The sequence below is a fragment of the Hetaerina americana genome, unplaced genomic scaffold (assembly GCF_022747635.1).
Source record: "Hetaerina americana unplaced genomic scaffold, ioHetAmer1.1.p SCAF_1, whole genome shotgun sequence".
In the NCBI taxonomy this organism is placed as follows: Eukaryota; Metazoa; Arthropoda; class Insecta; order Odonata; family Calopterygidae; genus Hetaerina; species Hetaerina americana.
In genome coordinates, this window is record NW_027286069.1 from 48882095 (window position 1) to 48907388 (window position 25294).

The 25294-nt window shown below is 41.1% G+C and overlaps 1 protein-coding gene across 1 annotated transcript in view; it reads left to right on the top strand.

Moving 5' to 3' along the window:
- LOC139686297 (protein single-minded-like) overlaps positions 1 to 25294 on the top strand; it is a 55499-nt gene that overhangs the window by 4451 nt on the left and 25754 nt on the right. The window contains exons 2-3 of the mRNA XM_071583694.1: positions 23490 to 23575; positions 24150 to 24239. Coding sequence (XP_071439795.1) covers positions 23490 to 23575; positions 24150 to 24239 — 176 coding nt within the window. The remainder of the gene's footprint in view (positions 1 to 23489; positions 23576 to 24149; positions 24240 to 25294) is intronic.

Sequence of the window (25294 nt, forward strand, 5' to 3'; positions counted from 1 at the left end):
ACTACATCCAGATGTAGACCACATCCACGTGACTCTGCAAGCCGTCACGGGGGTCTATGGCAATGAGTGTTAGGTCACCAGCCTTCAGAGTAACTTAAATGTCGTGAATAATGAATTTATTGCCGCGAATGGCACTCTACTTGGAGAACCAGGGTTCGATTCTGGGTGACATCCCTGGGCATCCATAGCGCTACCCATGCCGTGTCATCTTTCGGAGAAACCAGGGGCGGGAAAGGCCCAGCCTACCAAGATGCGTGAATTTCACACTCCGTGTGGGGCCTGATATATACCCTCCGTGGGAGTATATATATATATATATATATATATATATATATATATATATATATATATATATATCTGATACATTTACCCACCTATACCCTCACCTATCTAACCAACATTCGGGTTTATTACTGTGGTTTGGCGGTGACACGCTTTATCGTGTAGACCCCAGGCAGTTTGCAGAGGGAAACAGTGATGTTTGTTCACTGACGAGCGGTTGTACGTATTTAATACACTCCATTTGACATAACAAAAGGGCGGCTGGTGAGTTAATTATTAGGATAATCATCCGAGGGTCGCGTATTCAATATCCCGGATGATGATTACGAGATAGCCTTGTTTGAAAGGTTTGAAGCGGTGCTTTTTCTGGGTACCAGAACTCCGTGAGAAAATACATGCTGACATATGGAAAGGCAATCCGTCCCCATTCCCTTCCTTCCATGAATACTTGAATTCTACAGGGCTTGGGACTGTAAGCCTGAGGTGAACTCTGCCCTCGCCGATCGAAGTCAATCTCGGAGTTCAATGGTGTGATGATGAATGGAGTGAAGTGTGTATGGGATTTAAAAGCAATAAGGTTGGTGAAATAATGAGATTTCACAGCGGGAGAGAGATAATCCTTCATTTACTCATACAAGTATATGAATAAGTGGAGCGTGCCCCAGCATTCCCTACCACGCAAACCCTCACGTGTTTGTACACGTTCGTAGTATTGCGTGGTTCGCGAACAGTTCATTTTTGGATACCGTAGCATTCGAATTTCGTTCGCGCACAACGATCGCCGCTGCTTGCTGACTTCCATTAGAATTTATGGTGTCGAATTTCATCTCGATATCATTCTGTCGCATTCCACTTTAAAGAAATGCTTTCACCTCAAAGTTAAAGTGAAATGGGCACAGCCGGTGTAAATAATACAATTTAATCATGCGTTATTTTATTATACTAGAGTTATAAGCTAGAAAGAGTCTCGTTCAAGCTTATTTTTTATTCCTGTGGTTAAATAATCCTGACTTAAAATCGATGCATGCGTGTATGAATTAGCTATTCAAACACATAGTTTTGAGCCGGGGCCTTACCGAGGCAAATCTGATCGTCATATTTAACGCTTAAACTGCTGAAATATCTTTATTTTCTTATTCGTACTAGTCCAAAACGTCAATGAGTATCCTAACTTTTACATAGTAAATCATATTTCAGGTTTGAATTATCATACACCCCCGTAATTATCGTACGTGCTCCCAACGTAGGCGGGGAGGCGTACATTTTTTTCAATCTCGCATGCGAGAAAGCGCACCAAAGCTACCTACTTGCACCCCGTCCCGCCCATCGCCGTCGATCCCGACGCGAATAATGACACGTCTACTCCGATTCGAACCCACTTCTTCCCCCCCTCCCGACGCAACACCCACAGTCACCCCTCCGCCTCCATTTCCTTCTCGACTTTTCGTCAGTCCTCTCCATCCGTATTCAATCCGGCATCTGACTTGTCACGCTAAAACAAGTGTTCCTTAAACTGCGTGCCACTATTCCACTGAGAGGTGCTGGAAATTGTAATGCAAACAGCTAGTGCCGAAAAATAGATAAATATATATATTCACACACGTATATGTGTGAATATATTCTTTACATATTATATATATATATATATATATATATATATATATATATATATATATATATATATATATATATATATATATATATATGAAGTTAGCACTAGCGAACAAAGACAAAAACACAGATACCCACAAAAAGAAAAGAAACTCACACGTTTTTGAATTTTCGGTGGTACAAGCCACCTTTCTCAAAGGAAAGAAGGAAGATTCCTTCCTTCTCTTATTAAAGTTTTGCAACAAATTTATCAAATAAATTGTATATCAATATCTTTGGAAATACTTCACTACTCAGTAGGTAAGTATATCGCAAAGCAGGGCAGAAATATTTCGATGACTCTCGGTGATACTCTTGCGAAAAAATCGACACCATGGTCATTTTAAAAGCATGATTGATCGTCTAAAAAATATATCTACCTAATACAATAATGTGGATGAGGTATTTGATGAAAACCACGATGATGAAAGATTATTAAGTATAAGGCCAGACTGATTAATTCTCAAATTCATATTTAAACGGGATTCCAAATAAACTGTTTAGTTCGACATACAGTAGGGCATTGAATTGATAGTTGCGATTCATTGCGCAATTTTTGCGAGCATTAGTGACCCGAAATCATTTCCACTATCCGCAAAAATGATCTTTACCATAGCGGTTGGTGATTATATTACAGAATATTTAAGTTCAAATAATAATGAGGCTGAAAAACAGACTAAACGTTTGGTTCACTTTCGAAAACATTCCTATTTATGCTAATACTCTGTGGCACAATATGATTTGCTTAAGTTGGGTTAATTAAAAAACCATGGACAAATTCGGAAACTAATATCGGCATAAATGATATTCCGGAGAGACTAAACGTTTCAAAAAAATGTTGATGAACATATGTATCAAAAGAAATACCATTATCAATGGATTTTCTTGATTAATTTTTAAATACGCTTTTTTCATAAATGATATCAGGTTTAACTTCGTGGAAGTCACTCATAATAAAAGACAACTTTGTTGGAAACATAGAAGTTATTCTAAGCTATTCAACGTTCAGTTTAGATTAAATTGTGTGTTTTTGAATAGGATTTTTTAATCTGTGAATTATAACCTAATAGTTTTAATTTCAATGATTACACCTGCTCAATACAGCTATAAAGGTTCACAGTAATACATTCTATAATGAAATGACTTTCCAATGACTCTTAGTTTCGTAATTCTACTTGTTTCTCAGTAATTTACGTGGGTTACCGAAACGGTTATTTTGTCTCGCGTAATTTAATTAATATAATCGTAAACAATTTATTTTCTACGAGGACGTCAGATATAATACCTGTTATTGCTCAAAAATATCCCATGACCCTAATGACTAAAGGGTTAACCTGCCAAGAATATTAAACCACATACATTTTGAGTCACAGCCCGACTCCGCTCCCCCCACTGGGTCCCGCGAACAGTTCCACTCGTATGCGAGCCAAATGTGCGACGACTCAAGTCCTGAAAGTGCCGTGGGAATCTTCGAGGACGGAGGGAAGGTGTGAAGGGTAATCGGTTGGACACGGCTCTCGTAACTCGCTTGGGCAAAGGAGGGAAACGACGAGAGGGAAGTCCTTGGTTCGTGGGAGGGAGAACAATAGACCCAGAGGCCGCGGATGTTTATTGACCAGTTGGAAAACAGCGACACTTTGCCCTCGAGGTGGAGAATAGAGGAATAAAAAACAAATATGACTCCGCGAACGAGAACACGAAAACATCCGCAGGTGCGCACAACATGACAATCTGATACCAGCTGTTATACATTTTTTTAGTTTATTTTGATGAGCTTTCATTCACATTGACCTTCGAGAGCAAATTTCACGAAGCTACTAGGCTAGCCGCCTAGTTTCCCGAACCATTCCATTGTCATCAGAACTTGAGTCAAAACAATGAAGCCGATCAAGATAATTAAATTATTAGCATTGCATTGGTACGTAGGTCGTTCTCCTTAGCAAAAAATAGATAAACAAATTATATTGGATGTATTTTTTTTAATTTTTCAACGTTATCTCATTTGAACTGCACACCTTTCCCCAACGTTCATCCAACTTTTTAAAGCCGTCCCAATAGTAGGATTTCGGAAGGTCCTCAAAATAGTCAGCTATGTTGACGATGAACTTCTCGTTGGACGTGATTCGGTTTCCGCTAAGCTTTTATTCCATAGTTTTCGCCATCGAAACTAAGCAGATGTGCACCCGTGCGTTGTTTTGATGGAAGAGAATTTTCCAGTTTTCTGCATAAACAAAGGTTTGTCGCTTCAATCGATCATGAAAATGAAGCCACTTGATGAATATAGCTGAAACTTGAACAGAAGTCTAATGAGAGATGAGGATTACAACAAGCAAACCTTTTCCGATACTACGAGCGCCATGGAACTTTTGGATTTTCTAAGGAATTGACTCACTTAGCAGTGTTCACGGGGTATCTCGGCTTCTAGCATGAATACCGCTTGAATTTCTCCTTCATCATTGGTTGCTAGTTGTTAATGTGTTTCTTATTTTTGCTGGGAAAAAATGATCTTATCTGATGAAATTCCGACACTTCTAATTCTGCCAAATACGACCCGAAGAAATGTAAATTTTTTTGAATGTATTGCGTATAGGTTTGATGATAGGTTAAAGAGTCTGGGGGTATGGATTACCAATCGAGGATTTAGTGCACCACCTCGTTCTCCCGTCACAAAAGGTGCTTAAATTATTGTGCGCAAGCAGCAAAGAAACCACTTTTGGCACGCAAAAATATCTGTTGTTTACGCAATCAATATTAATAACGATTATTAAAACATAACAGAAATTATTTTTACAAAATGATTATTTTATATGGGTTCAAAAGTGTATAATTCATTAACACTGAGCATAAAGTTGGAGCAGGTTTCATGAAAGAAGTTCTTACAATTCTACAAAGATTGGTAATTTGCTCAGCCAAATATTTAGACTTTATTTAATGCGGTAATTATTGTCATTTTAAAACTTTTTGGCACATTTTTTACAGTTTTTATCTATTTTTTGTATTTTGCAGCAATGCACGAATTGTTTATAAAGGTAATATCAACACAGTTTTTTTAGAGGCTAACTAAAACTTCCGGTTGTTGTGCGATATATTGTAAATATTGTTGAAAATTATTATTTTACATTATATAGCATTATTTCTACAAACATAGTTCGCGTAGTAAAACATAAGTGTTTCCTAAACTCATTTTTTATTCAATATAGACTCATTCGTAAATTTGGTAATAATTCATAAGAAAATATCTCATATGCTTTTCGGAGGCATCAATTGCAGAATTTAGGCTTCGTAAATTAATCAAAATCGTTTATCCCCTATTCCCTTGCCCTATATAAGTTGTTTACGGTGCTTAGATGACACCCGTGAATTAAAAAAAAACAATTCCGATATTCTGTTAGAGTTACTCATAACCCCTGGTTGCTCCTCAATGTATACAAATATCTTTTTACTGCATACAAACTTAACATCCTAGTATAATTATTCTCCCTCAAATACTCGTCATTATCAGTATGTTGTATTGGTACCAACTCCAAACAATTTCGGAAAGGTGGACTACTATGATTTAATGACCATTGAAATTCAAAATTGAAAAAGGGGGCTTCAAGAGTAGAGAGGATCACCAAAACTGTGTGGACAAGAGAAAATTGTGTGTATTTGATTAAGGATTCATCTTTCGGAGAATTAGTTCGGCAGGCAGATGGCACTGGTATGTTCCTTATAGCCAACAACTGCCTCTGAATAATGAATCTGAATGAATGAATGAGTCCAGCGGTGGTTGGGGACAATTTAATCTTATATTCCAATAAATTGCGCATAATAAAAATCTCATGATTAGCAAATGGAAAGGAAGTGGTTGTGATGACAGTGCTGATTTGATTTGACTAGTCACGCTGACTCGCCCTTTTTTGCTGAAGTCTTCGGTCGTCTCAGTATACTATTCTGTCTGCTATTGCTCATTATTTGGCAATGTCTCGGCGGAACACAAATTAGAATTTTTTAAATTAATATTGCTAACGGATCAGGGTAGCTGGGACGCAGGGATAACTGGTATTTAACTAAAACCATATTGGCTGTCGTTGTTTTAACAAATAAGGTATCACCTGAAACCTTTCTTTAAAAATGGGAGGATTCTGCACGATCTCTCGTATCCACGGATCATTAAAATTCAACATCAGACGTTTATCCTGTTGGAAAAATCAAAGCCTGCACCCCGTCAAATGTTGACTATGAAATAGAAACGACTGATATAAATAATACTGACAGGCTCTCTGATTTGTGGAAATAAACCATGTCATCAAATAATATATCTGTAATTGTCCATAATGATTTATTTCTTACAATGAATTATTGTACCTGATTATGATTCATAAGCATTGTCTCGTGTTTTATGGAATAAATAACTGCGTGAGACTGTAATTGTATTATTTTGGAAGAGAAATGAAGAATTCCGAAATTATTCCGTTCCTTATCAGCTTACTGTGGGTCGGGGGCTGACCGTCCACAGGTGCGCGGTCCACGATTTAAGAAACTCCACTGCATTGGAAGTGAAGGTGAGAGGTAGAGAATTAAATATGGACTATATGCTGAGATAAAAAAGAAGTCGGTTAGTCTTTTGAGTCCTGTCTCTTGGATGTACGCGCGGCGGACGATAAAAATCAAAGATCTGGGAAGAGCTGTGGTGATTGGGGCACCAGAACAATTAAAATAACAGACGGGCAGCGGGATCGGAGCGGATGAGGTTGCCGGGGGGGGGATTATATTTCTCAGAACGGCGAGAAGAAAGGATCTCTGATGTTTGTCACGTGACCTTGGTAGTTCACGCGCAAACGGAGAGATGTGCCGAGGGCCTTAATGCCTTATTCTTCTAGGATTATGGAAGAATGGGCCACGTGGTTCGTTAGCAGAGGCTGCACGGAGTCGAGAGAGCAAAAAGACTCCCCAAATCCATTCGCCTTTGAACTTATCCGAAGGGGTCATTCGGAGTGCGTCGCATGGCCGTTCATTGCAATGAGAATTGGGTTTTTCTTTATGTAAGAGTGCACGCCTTTGGTTCAAAACATTGGTTTGCAATAAAGTCTTAGCGGTGGTCGGAGCGGAGGATAGCCTCTCAGACGCAGACAATGAGCAGTAAAGAATTTTTATGACGTATCTAGACACCGACATAATTTCTATTTCTCAGTACGTGGGAATAAGTCTCAATTCATTCTTTGCTACAACGGGGAATTCCCTCATCTCCTGTATACCCCAAAGGTTCCGAGGATCATTTTCTCAAACACAATTTGCTGCAAACACACAGGGATCCGCGATATGAAGGCTGAAAATAAATTGAAAGGAGATAGGCTCATTGAAAGTCTACCTCACTGTAAACTGTATAATTACTATTTGTGAGCACTAAAAAAAGACCAGTTGTTGATGGCATGTGCATTTTAATGATTCCGATCTCGGCTAGCCTTGACTACTTAGCTAAATTCCTCATGGTAGCATAGCGTGAAAGTTTTAATGACCCCTCGATATCTACCAACATTCATCAAGTGACAGTTATTGGGAATTGCATATTTATTTGTTGTTTCAAATGAAATAATGCGCGATTTGATTGAGAAAAAGTAGTGTGGAAGGGTAAAGACATCGAGAGATGTCCGAGAAACTTGATCCTTCCATCATAATGGAAGAATGAGCCACGCGCTTCGTCAACAGTAGCTGAATTGGAATGAATATAAAACCCAAAGCCGTACTCTTAACGTACTATTAAGAGTACGGCTTTGGGTTTTATATTCATTCCATTCATTCGGCCGCAGTACGTTCTTTATCTATTTAGTAGCTGAATTGATTCAATCAACCGAAGGACCTCTCTTCTGGACATGTACCACAGATCGAAATGTGTGTATCATCACACACTATCGGTGACCGCGACGAAGCTTGGTGTTCAACAAGAGGGTCCGAATCCCGCGATCGAGGACCTCTGCTGGTCCAGCGGGTGAGGGCCGCTCAGGGTTCATTTCCCATCCCCCTCACTCACGAACGACCGGGACCAGGGAACGAGGGTTGAACCGCAAGAGAATGGAAGACTGAGGAGGAGGCGATTTTTGCCTAGACTCCTCACAACCCCGGACAGGGCGTCGCCTCGTCTGGGCCTCGCAGTTTACGGTGTTATCGGGAGGGACCCTGGTTTGAGGGAGGCGGGAAAGATGAGCGGGGGGGGGGCGCGCGCCGAGGGAATGGAAGGCAAGGCGGCGGCTATATCGAACAAAGTGTGGCTGCCTAGAAGGTGGCCTGATCAGTTACTGACTGGAGGTCCCGGCTTCAAATCCAGGAGACGCATTTGGAGAATGGACACTCCCTGCCTTCACAGAACTGTGGCATTTTCCGGGGACCAGTTTTCCTGTGAAACTATAGGCAGCACAAGGAAAGGATCTGCCCCACTACCTCCGATGTGCGAATTTCACAATGGCTTATTTGAGTATGGCTAAGCATTTGTAACTACGTATTATATAAAATCTGTCTAGTGGACCTGGTCATGCATAGTCTGTCAGTCTTACTAGATAGAGAAGGAATAATAACTAGAATTAAATTCAGATTTGTGAAATTTCCTGCTGCCCCTCTCAAACACAACTTGTATGCCTGCCCTGTCCGCAGAACCCGAGTGAACGCTGGAAGAATCGCATCCCTCATCTGGAGTGAAATTTTCGTATCTTAAAACGAGTTTGAATCTGTCCATAGGTATCTGAAGCGATTGTTCGTCCGTTATTTCACGTCCCCAGGGGTGACGAATTCCTGGAGAAACACTCCGGATATTGTTAACCCTAAGAGGGGCACTGCTATCTCGTGGTGTTGATCGTTCTCTCCCTTTCGAAGGAGAGGGGAGAGAGGAAGCGGGAACGTGAAGCAGCCCTTGACCAGCACCGGTACACGCTCAATCTCGACTATCTGCCGGAAGGAGGGCGATTTTGTGTGTATGGGTGGGGAGGAAGGGGGGTCGAGGGTTAGGAAAAGCGAGGGAACAATCGGGTGGCCCGTGCGGCGACAATGATGGGGGGGAGGGCGGACGGGAAAGGGGGGAGGGGTGGATTCGCGAGGGTCGTGCGCGACGACGGGGGGGCGAAGGGTACGACGTCGTATGGGACGGTGGCAGGAGAGCGCTTGCGGTCGGGCTATATAGGGGACGAGGGAGAGGGTGAGCGAAATAATCATTCCCGCCTCGTCATTATACGCTCAACTCAATTCATATGGGTTTTCCTTTTGTGTGTTTCCCGGACTCTCGCCCTCTCCCACGCACCATCGCTTTGTCCAACTATTCTCCTTCCCCAATTTGTTGTCTTCATAGATAAACCATCCCCATCCCTCCGGTGACTTCGTGTCAGTGCTATTTACCCTGCCTTTTCCCCTCAAACGCAAGGACCCTCCGCCTTGGATGGGGTTGTTTCCTCGCACAGAAGCTTCGGATTTCACCGTTATCACCTCTGGGATAAATATGCTTGCGACCATTCAATATTAATGCATACTTTATTGAGAAAATTTTTCTCATAGTTTTTTTCAGCAAAATTCCAAATAATGTAAATATTACGAAATTGACCATTCGCTCTCGATAAATTATCGTTTGTTTCATTTTCAAGAATATACCGAGCTGCTGATAGAAATTAATACCTTGCATAGATAGCATTTTCAAATAATTGACCCTGCTGAAAAATCATTGCTTCATTTACTCTGAAGGGATTATGAATGAAATGATTACTATCGCCAACATTATTCCAAGAGCAAGATTCATCGCAGAGACAATTCTTTTTGATTAAAAAAAAGTGGTTTAACCTGTTTCTTTGAAACTTTAAATTTCGATTTTTCCATCGATTTTGAAAAAAACGATACGAGACGTAGATAACACTACGCAAACATAGTTGTGGGATGTTGGGGTTTCGTGGAAGAAGGGACTATGAAATCTCAATTTAACGCCATGAAAGTATTAAAAAAAAGTAGGAGATATTAGTATTCCAAAAATGGAATGGGAACGTCCTGTGATGCTAATGGTGTGGACAGTTAAACAATTACACGCTCTCACACCAATGAGGTTGCATATATATATATATATATATATATATATATATATATATAATGTAAATAATAATAAATATATATCTGATGTATATAATGACGATAGCGAACGTACTGCTACGCTAAAACTATTCAAATTATTGAATGATTGTTTCTTGAAGATTGTGATAGCAATGTCGTTATCCAAAAACATCGCCATTAGACCTGTACTAACCCACAAACTCGACCCAAAATGCGAAATGTATCTTAAAGCAGTGACGTTCAAGCAAAATTTAATACTTTAGTCTAACACCCATATATGTGTAATATAGTTAGGCATGTATGAGCACATGTGTGTGTTCCTGTATATGAGTAAATGCATACTCGACGCATGAACTCAAAAGTTCGCATGAAAGGGCGGTGCCCTATAAAGCCCCGCTTCATACTATCGCGGGTTATTGGGTAGTTGTAGGTGATCTAACTCTCCCATTGATGGGACAATTGGGTTCCCCTCCCACCTGGAAGGAACGCGTATTTCTCAAAATGACTTCGCCCGACGAGCGCGGGTCACGAGCGTGTCGTAGAGGCGAGGAGCGAGTGGCGCGTGCCGATGCCACGAAATGTCCATCCCCTTGCTCCACTCTCACCCGTGGACGATCGCCTTAAAAACGAACAAGGCACGTCTTTCGGGAGGACGGCCTAGTCCTGGACCTATCCCCATCTCGACTCACGGAGGCGGCTGGATGATGAGGCGAGGAGGTGGGCACGGAGGGAGAGAGAGAGAGAGTTATGCAGACGGGTAGAGGGGATGAGAAAGGAGTCCCAAAAAGGAGGAAGATGCTAGATTTGAGGGGGATGGACAGAGGAGAAGCTGGAGATAGAAAGGAGGGAGAAAGAAGGGTCGGGCGAGGTGAGAGAGAGAGAAATTGAATGGAGGAGTGCGTCGAAAGAGGGGCGGGGTCGGAGACGGGGAGGGGGGATGTAGTGGCGGGAGGATGGATGGGGCAAGACGCCCGAAGGGGGGGAGGGGAGGATAAGGAGGAACCGCAGCACTCCCCATTCACGGGTGCCGGGAGGGAGGGAGGGGAGGACGCCCGCAGTGCGCGCCGGGGTCCCTAATGACGCCGTCGGGGTCGTGCGTGGCGAAGGGGGGGAGGAGGCGGCGCGTGTCCTTGTGGCCCACGACGCCCCCGCCCCTCCAACCCTCCCGATAGCGCCCCTGAGGGCACGGCGTCTGCGTGTTCGTCCGGGGGGAAGGGGGGTGAAGAAAAAGATGGAAGATCGCTAATGAGGGCAATGAGAGGGAGAAGGGGGCGTGGCACAGGAGTGGCGAGGGGGCGGAGAGGGGCGAAAGGGGTAAGGTCCACAGCGGGGGGAGGGTGCCGTGGGAAAAAGGGGGAAGGAGAGGCAGAAGGGGAGCCTGATAAGGGGAGGTGGGGTGCGGGGGAGTCAGGAGCTCAAAATAGGACAGCGAGATCTCGCTACTCCGCCGTCGAAGATGGAAGCGAAGCACCGCAGTTTTTTCCTCGCGGACGGCCATTGCAGCTCAGTTAAGGATTAAAAGAACGCTGATCATCCAAACGTTGAGAATTGTGTGGGGAAAAAATGAATTCCTCAGCAAAGTATTTGCTTTCAATAAAGAAAAATATTTTCCCATTTCATGTTAATCTTCTCTCTTCTTTTCATGACAATATTTTTAAAACAAAAGTAGGCGGCCATATTTGCGAAGTATTTCATATTTGTGTATATTTATCTGCAAACACACATACACAAAATATACACCCTCTATTTACTTCAACCGCATTTGAGATCACATTTTGCAAGCCCTACGCGTATTAATGATATATGAATGTTCAATATACGTGTAGAATTAAGACTAATGCCCTCTTTCATCCAGTAGGAAATTGTTTCAATATCTCATAACCCAAAATTACATCATGGCAATTCTTCATCCAGTGCTATCACTATTACCGCTCGGTATCGATTTCAGTATATTTTGTGGTGAATGATATTCATTCCTGATTTTTTTCCAATATGCATTGGTATATTCTTAGTTTTATCCCTTTATACTTGCGTAAGTAAATTTATAAATAGAGCTAGAGAACATTTACCTCTAATGTGGTGAATGGTTTCCAATACAGTTGTTAGAGTAGATGCATTTTAATTTTTTTATAACCTTGGAATTCGGAAGGAGAGCATCCAGTTGAAAAGACAAAGAGTTATTACTGTAATTTCACTTTTAAAAGCAAGCCAATCGCACTTCTGACACGCTACTGTTAATTTCTGCTCTCCTTATTCCCACATGCTCTAATAGGTCGCGTAGAATTTGAAGATGACCTTTCCGAAGGGATGAAAATGAGATATTGCACGACAATCACCCGTAAATAGATAAGAATATAAGAAGGATTTTCTTTAATGAAAGGTACAAATAGTTGCTAACGTTTCAGCATTTACACTATATTGCTTCATTCTTTTCTATCTACATCTATAAACCACGCCGCAAACCACGACAAGGTCGTGCGTCGAGAAGGTGTTATGGCAGCGTGCAAGCAGAAATACCAGTAATCTTTGTCGGCTTCTCCGTGGAATTAAATGATATCCAATCGACAGTTCCCGATGAGAGAATTATTTATTAGTTCTCTGAAATTGAAGGATACATTGGGTGGTCATTTGTGAGGTTAAGAAAATAGATGCGGATATGGGAAGTGGGAAGAATTTCAAACGTGTTTTTGTTGGGAAATAAACCCGCAAAAATGAGCGCAAAGGTTTAAAAGGAAAAGGAACTCAAATAAAGGAAAGAATACTACCTTGATCAAAAATTTCCCGGAATTTATTCAGAAAATTAAAAATACAAGTTTATTCATCTAAATCTATATTGTCCCCTTCAAAGTAATCCCCATCGACTGCAACACACTTATGCCAGCGCTTGATCCAATCCTCGAAACATTTTTTATATTCGGTTTTCGGTATGTCCATCAGTGCTTCCTGCGATTTTTCCATTACTTCCTCTCGGCTGCTAAAACGCGTTCCCCGTAATGGTTTTTTAACTCGATTGAACAGAAAGAAGTCACAGGGAGCCAAATCAGGTGAATTCGGTGGCTGTTGGATGGTATTTGTTGCATTTTTCGTCAAAAAATTACGAATAATGATAGCACTGTGCGACGGTGCGTTATCATGGTGCAAAATCCACGAGTTTTCTGCCCACATTTCTGGTCTCTTTCGGCGAATTGCTTCACGCAAACGTCTCATAACGCCCAAATAATACTCTTTGTTTACTGTCTGGCCTTCTGGCAAAAATTCATGATGCACTACACCGTTGGTTGTAATCCATGAAAACCGTCAGCATTGCCTTCTTTTTTGACTGAAAACGACGTGGTTTTTTTGGTCTCGGCTCATTTGGTGAACGCCATTCACTTGCCTGATGTCTGGATTGCGTGTCGTACTCATAAACCCACGTCTCGTCTCCAGTAATGATCCTTTTGATGAATGTGGGATCGGATTCAGCCTCGCAAATCATGTCTTTTGCGACGTCAACACGGTCTCTTTTTTGCATGAAATTGAGGTCTTTTGGCACCAACTTTGCTGCTACACGACGGAAACCCAAATCATTAACCACAATGTCTTGGGCGGATCCATAGGCAATGTTCAAGTCCTCCGCTATTTCTCTGATGGTTAATTTGCGGTTATTGACCAACATTTCTTTTACTTTATCAATTTTTTCACCGACTTTCGATGTCGATGGTCTGCCACTGCGTTCATCATCTTCGATTGACTCACGACCACTTCTGAACCGCTCGTGCCACTGGTAAACGACCGTTTTTTTTAGAGAATCGTTGCCGAAACACTTTTCCAACATTTCCAACGTCCGTGCGCCACTAAATCCGTTTTTTACGCAAAATTTAATACAAGTTCGTTGTTGCAAATTTAAATCCATTTCTGAAATTGTAAAAAATCGCCAACACACACAGAGATAGATGTACTCTTGGCTACGTAACTTTTGCAAATGTCAAGTTATGACACTAAGATTTAAAGGGAATATCAACAACAGATGTACCAATTTAACAAAAAAACAGAACTCAAATCGGAACGATGGGAGCGCCACACGGTGGTTATTCCGGGAACTTTTTGATCAAGGTAGTATTGTTTAAAGACAGCTTTGCTTAAAAGATACTGAAGCTAAGGCCTTTCAACAACCTAAGTTTCTTCGCCTGCGGACCCGAACCTCTACCCTAGTGCGATATATACGTGTAAACTCTCAGAGGGCAAATATGGCCGACCAGAGGATATTGCTGAGGCAGGACGGTCTGGGACATCAAATGCATTTATCAATATGAATAAGAGAGACAGACCCCGTCACCTACAAATTCAAGTGCTGGTTCTTCCCTCGTACTATACGCAGTCGTAACGAAATCGAACCCAAGAGTCACAAAAAATTAAATTAACTTTAATATTAGAATTTGATGAATTGTTCGAGCGCTACAACTATTGCACGATATATGTTGGTATTCACGTGGCTGTACATGCATATGAACTAACGTGTATTAAAATGTATGCATAAACTAATAATTCTGCATGTATGGCTGGTGCCCTTACACCCTTCTACTTTCGTAGTAATTTGTAGGTGCGATGAATATAATCTTTAGTGATTTCAAAAAGCAGAGGGAATAATCAATGAGAAGAAGCATTAAACCGGGGCGTTTGCAAATTGGTCCCTACAATATCAAGACATGAGGTCAAAAATGCAGATTCGATGTATCTAATAAGCTCATTTTTGGCACGTAAGTAGATATGCGCAATGAAAAAAAATGTCATCATCCAAAATGTTTTGTCACGCTCTGTTTTTTCCTTTGAAAAAAATAAACCGAATTAAGTCTATATTATCAGACCACCACAATTTGACAGGCTAATTTGTTTTTAAGCTTTTTTTAAATTTAATTGGTTATTCATATCTACATCTAAATTCGCGGATACGCTAGTTGAGATTTTTCCCATCGAGCCCCTTGTGAATCATTTACGAAAGAGAATATCAAGGTCAGAGTAAATGCCATTCAGAGGTTAAATCAGTTGAAAAATAGAAGAGAACATGTCAACATAAACGGATATTTTATTTGACGACGCAACGCGTCGTTATGTACCCTGCCAAACACAAGATTTAAGGACAGGAAATTATACTACTTAGAAAATGAGGAGGGGGAAGAAGTGATGAGAAGACCGGAAAGGGATGTGCTCGGAGAAGTCAGGGGCGTGGTTTCGGCGGAGGGGGCTGAATTTTGTAAGGGTAGAGGGAGAGAACTATGCAGGGGATGACGTGGGGGAAGTGATCTCCCTCGATCGAGCAAGGATGGGATGGGATGGGGAGTCCTCGGGAAGACACGGGGAGGAGAGATAGAGAGAGGGCCCATTGATGTTGGGAGAGGGAGAATATGTGGAGCGGTTGGGGGGACTCCCATTGTTTGTGAGGTGATAGTTTGAAGGGGGAGTTTTAATGGCGATGTTTTATCTGAAAAACGATGTGACTGGAGGGAAAAAGGGATTCGAGGGTGGTGGTGTGGGGGTCGGATGTGTGGTGGGAGGAGGGAACCCTGCTTTGTCCCGCTCCCCTCCTCTTTCTCTCTCTCTTGTCTCCCGGGACGTGAGCGAGGGGTCTCAGGGCCGACTGAGGATTCCTCTTCCCTCCCCTCCCCTTCACAGGTTACAGGGAATGGGTCGAAAATAGTGACGGGGGGGGGGTGAGATTATGACCCCCTTTCTCTCCAAATACGTTCATATCCTGGACTTTCCTTTCCACGAGTAAACGCACAGTTCAACTGACAAGGTGTCGGAAATCCTAGTTAAAACCTCGCGATTATGCCATCCATTATTTACTGGTAATTTCCTTAGTTAAAAAATCTCATATAGAGGAGAATGTGAATTTAATTTTACTTATTCCCAATAATGTAACGCGCGAGTTACGATGAAGTGGGTCCACACTTACTGAAATTCGTTCTTTGAATACAGAGAAACGCATGATAAAAATGTGTAGGTAGAGGGAATAAATTTCGCTTACAGTAAAACGCAATCACCCACACGTTACTCTTGAGGCTGAAAAATGGAAAATATGCAATGTTTAGACGAATGTTTTGTTGCTTTCTCAAAAAAGGGAAGGATGCGTTCTGATATGGGAAAAAAACGGTTCCGTGCTCTTCATGATTTTCTCTTCCTCGGAATCATTCCAATGATGATAACCAGTAATAATATGCCAAACATAATAACAAATAATATACCAGATAATTATAATATTATTTAATACGTTCAATGGATTTGATGAATTCAACACGCATCATCTAAGCATCACCCAAACAGGATCTCGTAACAAATTTTTTCATATACTCGTATTATTCAAGCTATGGAATTAATAGTTATTCCGTATAATACGTACATTTTCCTGGTCTCTCTCTCTCTTTCTTTACGTTTTCATTGACTAAGCAATACATACCATGATTGAAATTTTACAAAAATAAATTAACCGTGCAGATTAAGTCCCACAAAAACGTCAATAGTATATAGCTAAAGACCAAAGGAATGCTATGATGCTCATACAATACGTTAAGTTAATACAATTTGACTTGCTTCGAGATATTTGGCTTTCAATGCATAAAAAACCTTGGCCAACGAATTATCATGACGAATTTAAGATACAACGTTGCGAGGTAAATATAAATTATATATTTAGGTATAAAAATACGCACATGTAGATTTTATCAAATCGATAATTCCTAACAGGCCTCAACCGGAAGACGATGAACGAACAAATGAGTAGCAGTAATGCATTCCATTAAGTGTACAATACAAATATTGCACTATTTTATTACGAGGAACACATACATATATCACCTATTTTATAGAATTCGGATTTTTATCCGGGCGATTAACTTAAAGCAGCCAAGCAATCTTCATCTGTGGAAATATTCGGCGCTACATGCGCAACCGACTCTAAATATTTCCAAAAGGCTTTACATCTATTCGCTTGCGTTAGACATTCATTCATACATGGCAAGGATAAATGTTTCACTTATCGCGAAAATTAATTAAATTATAAAATAATAGAGAACGCACTTACTCGTATTCATGCATTGATTTTACGCGGAGAATTTTCCCCTCCAGTTCCTTTACATCCATTTAGAAGCATCCCTCCTAGTTTGCCATCTCACGTTTCATGGAGGGGAGGGGAGTTGAGCCATGGATTGGGTTGCTATAAAATAAAGATAAATTTTTCAAGTCAATTCAATTATTACCACTTTTTTAAAATTGAAAGACAAGTAGTATCCTATCACAAAATAATGCGCTAGTATAAAGGCTCATTCATTACTTGGATGCACCTTCAACCCAAATAACACGAAGAAGGACCCGATGAGTCCTGACATGCAGTGAAAATGGTGCATTCGCAAGCGAGATTTATACATATATACACATTGGACAAAAGTGCAAGAGAATAAACAAAACAAAAATACTTTGATATTAATGAAAAAATAGCCGAATGAAATTTCATTGATCATGTAGAATTGACTCCCGTTATTTTTGTAAGATTTCCAAATGTATATCTTACTGTAAGTTTGATTAAATACGATTACAACATCAAAAAATGAAAGAATTCAAAAATTTGAGATTGGGCTATTTTTAATTTTAGCATTAAAGGATTTAAATCCTACATTAAATACGATAGACACTTTTGAGAGACCTCTAAAACTAAAAATATTGCTGCAGATCTCACTGTAAGGTAGAGTATTCAGTCTTTTAACAAAGACTTTCATCCTTCGATTACACCCTATTTTCTTGGCACTCCTAAACCACTCTCATTTATGCCACTCCCCTAGTACCTCCATTTCTCCCTTTATTATATTTCCTTCCTTTATCGAAAATATAACATTAAATGGTAATGGTTAATTCTTTTTTGGATGGCCTATTCAGCGTTTATAAAAGCGGTTCCATCTTGCACGAGAGCGGGAAACAGCGGCTGATTCATCGATTCCAAACGCCGCGTTGATTGGGACCTCTATCCCTCTTCGATTCTCGGCTAGGGGCGGCTTTTTATATCAACATCGTCGTCCATATCCGAGTATCGCGCTCGGCTGCAGCATCGCATCCATTGCATGCGAGAGACTTTTTTATTCTTCTGCTTAATTCTCCATATGCCTACATTAATTATCCACCCATGGACAATGGCCTCGGTATTCGCGAAACTTCACGCTATAAATAACTGAGGCGAAGTGGTGGAGGGATCGGCTCCATAATGGGTGGTTTTCAGGCCCAAACCTGGGTATATTATTTCAACTATCTAATAGGAATAAGCAGCTCAGTTGACTTTCCACTCGATGAGTAATTATAACTTACAAAATTGAGTCATTTTCGTTTATTAGATATTTAAAGTTAATCAGCAGTGCGCCGAAACTCGCCGTAAATTTAAGAACCGTATTAATTTGGCTTAAAATGTACGAAACTCAACACCCTATCTACATCCACATGGTACCCTTGAATTTACCACTAGGGCGTGTGACAGGGGTTGATTCAACATAAAAAACAAGTTTCTCTCAGTATTTAGTAAGATAAAACATGTAAATTAATTCAAATAATGTCGATTATGATAAGTACTATAGCACATATACTAACGGTATCTGAAGGAGATGCTGTGCGAGTAACAGAGGAGTCGATACTAATGAGAAGGACAATAAACTGAGACTAGATGAAATAATGCTAATAACATACTAGGTCTTTTGGAATGAAAAAAAGTATTTATTCACTCCGGGCGCGGTCACTTACAGTTATTCTGATCATATCGCACCATTAACGCTACAAAATCCATATGGAGACAAATATAGTCTGGCATGCCCGAGGTGGAATCTGAGCCCGAACCTCACCTAGTTGGCCGACGAGCTTGTCATCCAGCACGCCAGCCGGATCAGTTCGTTATTCAAAGCTGGTAGAAAGTCGTTAAGTTTGTCTCTCAACCTGGGTAACCACCTAGACCTGCGTTGCCAAAAGACTGTCGGCGGAATCCACGAGAATATGGGGAGAGTTCGAGGGAGCGGAGTACCGGGGAGAGAGGGAGTTTGGGATTTTTTTTGGAGCGGGCGGCGATGGAGGTGCGAAGAGGGTCGAGGGGGGGGGCGAATGAAAGGGAGGGCGGAAAGAGGCAGCGGAACTATGGAGGAGAGGGGTTCGCCGAGGAGACGTCCCTCCCGCATATAAAAGAGGAGGGCGTCGCGATGCTTATCTCCCCCACGAGGCCCCTTCCCCCGCACCCGAACCGCCACCGCCGCGCCCTCTCCCATCATCGGCGCCTACTGGAGGCCATTGTGCGCCCCTCCCGCACCCGGATGCGGGGCCATTGACGTGGCGTCACCGGAGGGACGGGAGGGGGGAAGGGACGTCGTGGAAAAAGGACACCCACAACGCCCCGATGATCCAAAAGGTTCTCCTCGCCGATCACCAGGGCGATTGGCGGGACGGTTATTTTTTTCCGCCCCGTCCACGTCGCCAAATCAGTCCGGGACATCCCTCCCGCACGAGGAGCACGTATCTTTGTTAATTGATTGAGTGGCTGGCCACCTTATCACCGACGCCGCCATCGGGCGACCCCCACACCCACGGGTGCTCCTCGCAGAAAGGGATATAACCATCGAGACATGCCGATGTGCAGGTCGCCACCTGAGAGTGCACGGTGGGAGGGAGGGGGGAGTGGGAGGACAGGAAGAGAGGATCGATCGACGCCATTGAGGCGTGGGCCGCTTCGAGCAAGGATAGAACCTCGCACGCGGGAAGGTCGCCTCATTCTTGAGGGTCCCTGGAGGGTAAACGAAATATGATTTAACGAGAGAGTAACCAGTTAACTGAAATACACACCTGTACCACTACCTGGACTATAGGTAAATCGCTAATATACTGCCACGATGCAAATCTAGATGGGGCGTAGCATAAAATTCACCAGGGAAACAAGAAAATAATTAATTTATTAGATTCATGGCAACTGCTACACGTGCTAGTTTGTAGATTTGGGGAAGGATGAATGGACAAAGTAAAATGAACACAAAGGAAAGCAAGCGAAGAAGTACATACTAGGCAAGATGGGATAGGAGAGAGGATTGTTGGGCGATATCCAAAGTAAACAGGAGTAGTGGATGCAGAGTATTTTGATCGGCGATTGAAATTTGAAGACTTTGATAGAGGGGAGATGGTTTTGAAAGTAAATTATGGGGAGGAAGAGAATCGAAACAGGAGAATATTGAACGGAATGAATGATAGTAGAATGTTTGAGGAACTGAAGAAGGGTTGATTGTAGTGTCGGTGTTAGGTGTTGGCTTGTTGGGCGGGGCTTAGAAATGTAGCTGAATCAGATTGCGTCCATTCAAAACCATTCCCTACACGGTAAACAACCAAATACTCGTAGATATACTATGGTGACCTCTCGGCCGGGAATATTGGGAAATTGGGAAAAATAAGGAAAGGGAATTGATTTTCTTCTAGAATTTGGGACAAGATAGGAGATCGTTTCAGACTTAATCGAAAAAGTCGGGAATATAATATCCAATTCGGAAATTTTCGATTAGGGCGATTTTCCTTGCAATGGCCAGATGAAGTGATGTTTAAACGTAGCCCATCGAGATTTTAGTCAGTGGAATAGAATAACACTGCAACAGGGCCGGCCGCCATTTCATCTCGGAAAGAAAACGAATTGTTCACGAAAATTAGACAATCAGATTCCAAACTTTTGAAAGAAAGATCGGTAGAAAAACCGGTATATTCGTCAGGGAAATCGGGAAATACCCGGTAATCGTAATCATGAAAACGGGTGGCAAGTGGCAACCGAAAGTAGTTTGATGTGTAATCACCCCCTGCCCTACAATTTAGCGGTGGTTTGAAGGGTACTAAGTACGAGGTGATATTAAATAATAGGTTATTTTAAATAGGTCTCGTAATAGGTAATTTAAAACCTATTACATAGTACACATAAAATAAACAGTTATTCGCTCCAAGCCTCGGATGTCAGCGAGTGGGATGCGATATACCTACGAGTATATCCATGTAAAACTACTTCTACATAGTACCCTGTAAGCCATGTAGGCAAGGGTGCGGCATGGGGCTATTCAACGCCAATCATGCATCATCAAAAATTAAGTTTTGCTCAATTGTTAGTTAATAAATTTGTAAAAATTTACCAATTATGGAGATGTTAAATATAGCTACATTTACTACGCATTTAAGGGTGAATACTTCTCTACGCAGGCGAGATGAACTGTTAGTAAGAAGAAGAACAATACAGGATGTATACTGGATAAATTAGACTAAAAAAATACTTTCAACTTTTATGGGATCATTTGCAATTATTCTGATTCCTTATCGTTCTAGGAAATAATGACATCTTAAATCTGTCGGTTTTTCACTTGATCTCTCTTACTGCCGTAAAATATAGCTATTCAGATAACCAAGAGACTGAATATTATTTTATCGTTTCTTCGTGGGTTTTCAGTAGACTGTCGCAACTACTCCATCATCACTGGGGCCAGTCACTGGGTCCGAAATCGACTCCTAAGTTTCTCCTAGGCTCTCCACCCAGAGCCATTTGTCAACGTAGACAGTTTTTACTTCGATTAGTCGAAGGATGCCTCGTATTATAGAAGTTTTGAGGTAGAGAAATATAAGTTCTCTCGTACATAGTATCCTGTAAGCCAGCGCTAGGGTGTGTGGAAGGGAGTGATTCAGCAATATCAAAAATGAAGTTTTCCTTTATTTTAGTAATAATACAAAAATACACGCACAAGCCCACACAGAAATAAATAAATAAATATATGTATATATATATATATATGCGTGTCGGTGTAAAACAATTCAAATAATATCGATCATGATAATTACAGGTATACGCACTTCGGAATCCAAGTGAGGAGCTTCCAGATAACAAGCAACTAGTAAAGAAGGGCACTAAACTAAGGCCAGATTATGTCAACATGCTGGAACAAAGTAGACATGAAAACAGGAAATACAATTCGCTTAAAATTAACAATGTGTTGTAAACTGAACTTGTCGAATTTTATGCTTTTAAACACATTACAATAACGTCGACGCAAACGAATAAATCACCATTTCCTATTATCTCTGGTTATGGCATTTAACTTCATTATCGATGAAATATTTAGCAAATTTTACCAGGTAGTCTTTTCTTCCTCAACCCTCCGACTCTGACGACTGAATTTCAGGCGCCAGAATACTACGTCGGAAGGCAGAGAAGACCAGGACCACACACATTAATGCGCTAAAAAAAATACATATTAAGAAAGTGCGTGCCAACAATTTTGTAGAAAAAAACGTCCAGGAAAAATGTCAACAGATGAAATAGGAGGCCGAGCTAGAAATCTGTCATCGAACGAGTTGGAATTTCGAGAAATTTTTGGAAGAAAAAAGAAAAGTAACTACTCTAGCCCGATCAATTATTTCGCAAGACCAGCACTAAAAATACCCTTCCCAAATCTGGTCGCTTCAGCAGATATATTTTTTAAAGTGGCCATTCTCTAAAGGAAATCCACTTCCATTTGGAAGTGGTTTTCGATCATCGAGGTAAAGAAATATGCTTCGAGTTATCGATTTCGAGGCACTTAAAAGTATCGGCGCGTGAAATGAATGTACTCAAGGGTCATTTAATTATTTTTCGAGTCATCGAATATTCGAGTCGAAGTTAGATTTAATGAAAGCTCGACTGTGTTTTATAAATACACTATATGCACTATGCACCCTAATTCTGTATGACATAGGACGGGACTGGGGAATAGTGCCACATCTGGTAATGTATTCTTTGCAGGAGGCAAAGTCTTTCTCGTACTACAAGCGTGCTCGCTACTTAGCCGAAAAATAAAATTGTGACCCTATTTCACGGAAAGTTCCCACAAATTCATTTGTTTCACGCGCGTCTCCTATTTACGTTTCCCCAAGTCAGGGCACATGCAGTAAGAAATACATAAAATAATTTTTAAAAACCTTGAGCACGGAAAATACTCACTAATGTATTAAATGTAATAACATTCCACGATATTAATCAGCTATGTAAAACAAAACTGATCTTTTTCATTCAAATGCAAAAAAACACAATATTAATCAAAGTTTTTATCTTCGAATTTCTTTACTGAGTTCACTTAAGAATTACAAATTCCCAATCTTGGCTTAGGAACTAGTAAAATTTGTTGTCTCAGGCGTAACTTCATGGAATTTGCATGCCATATTGAAATGTAATGAAATAATTGACTTTGCAATTCCACACCCTTTATTTTAAAAACACGACTCAGGTTTCGACGTTGAACGTCATCATCACCGGATGATGACGTTCAACATCGAAACCTGGGTCGTGTTTTTAAAATAAAGTGTGTGGAATTACAAAGCCAATTATTTCATTACATTTCAATAGATTAGGAACTAGTGTTGGATCCCTATATATTTCCTTGTGTATCACCAAGTTTATCATAGTGTTATTGCTCCACGCTGCCGATGAGAGAAATTGAAATGTGTGTTTTCGACAGGACTAGGGGACGCCTGGGGCGCAGCGCCTCCTCCCGGAGCGCCAAGGGACCATGGAATCAAAGAGCTTGGATCACATCTTTTACAGGTAAGGAAAGCCTTGTGTACCTACTAGGGTTACAAAAGGATCTCTGGAGCTTGTATTGTTTATATACACGAAATCAAAAAGCAGAAAATTCTTCTTTTTACTCCCATCTTAACTTCTTTCAACTATTTCAAACAACACCAGGTACATGTAAGTAATACGTTTTTGGATCAGTAATGTATTCAACAGAAAATAATTATGTGTGGGCTCCATTTATTTGACGAAGTGAAAAGGATTATTGTGCCCACTTTACACAATACAATTCGATTTTCCAGAAAATTAAAATTGAATCAAGTTTGCTTGCTATCTTTGCTAAGCGTATTCACCATTCACAGTCACAGGTTCAATTATGTGACTTGATTTTTTTTTACTTTCAAAGAACAATGAATTCATTCTTGAACTGTTGCGAAAATTTTCGGACTTAAAACACCTTGATTAATTCTGTTCATCCAATGTGAAACTTTTCCCTTTTCCACGATGTATTTTCCTTTTGTTCGTTTTGCTGCGTGTTATTATTACTTTCTCGACTTTTTTGTGTCCCTTCTATTGAATTATCTTTCTCACTCTATTTTCACAGACCCTGGACGGTTTTATTTTCGTTGTTGCACCGGACGGAAAAATAATGTACATTTCGGAGACAGCATCGGTTCACCTTGGTCTTTCACAGGTAAGGCAATACCAGGTACCTCGTAGTCGTATAGCTTTGCTCTTCCCCCCAAACACTGCATTTTGCATCACTAAAGCGCCACTTCTGTCCTAATATCGCTATACATCCACATCTAAACAAATAACCCGCGATCCACCAAAGAGGTGTGAGCTAGTGAGTGCAAGCAGCGGGTGGAAAGGGTAAGGCATCAGGGACAGGGAGGGCATTTAAGGGGCGAAGGGAAGGAAAAAAAACAAAAAAATATTTAATAATTAAATCAATAAATTAAATCGCGCGGTCAGGATTTATAATTAATTATTGCACACCCGAAAGGAAGTTGATGGTTTGGAGCGAGTTAATTGTAATGGTCTCTTTTGCTGCATTTTATAGCCTTTTTCGTATACATTGAAAATGTTAAAAGATTTATAATTCCCATGTCCTCAACCTGACGTCTGGTTTTAGATTCCCGTAGACGGATGGACGGCGACGCCAGTCACACTTTCACGCGTTGGGGCCACAACCACACCACAGACGTCATGCGGCCTTCTCACACCATTGGCCCGCGTTTAAATATGCCCGATTCCCACCCATAAGACACTATTGTGGGACGTCGAGGCTAACCGATTGCGTCAGAGGAGCGCCAGGTTTACTTTACCATATCGGAACGTTATTTAAGTCTGCCTAGGAAACGGCAAATTCTACAGAAAAAAATTATTTTCACATAAATGACTTCTCGTTTCAACTAATGTGTTGACTAATAAATTTACCGGACGTAGAGAAAAAGCACACAAAATTTCCACTTAATTAGGAAAAAACTCGATGAGGAATTTCTCCCAGTCTCCTCCCAAACTCTTGCGGAGGAGAGGCCTGTAACGGGTTATACCGGAAACAGCGCCGTTGAATAAATTCGCGATTTTTACTCAGACGCGAACGGACACATTGCGTTTCCAAAATATATTCAACCGTGCCCACTTTCCTCCGAAAGAAAGCTACTATCCTCCCGTCTCCAACTAACGGCACATTTAAGAGCCGTTGGTGAGCAGACTCGCCGTCCACACCCATCCGCTTTTTTTGTC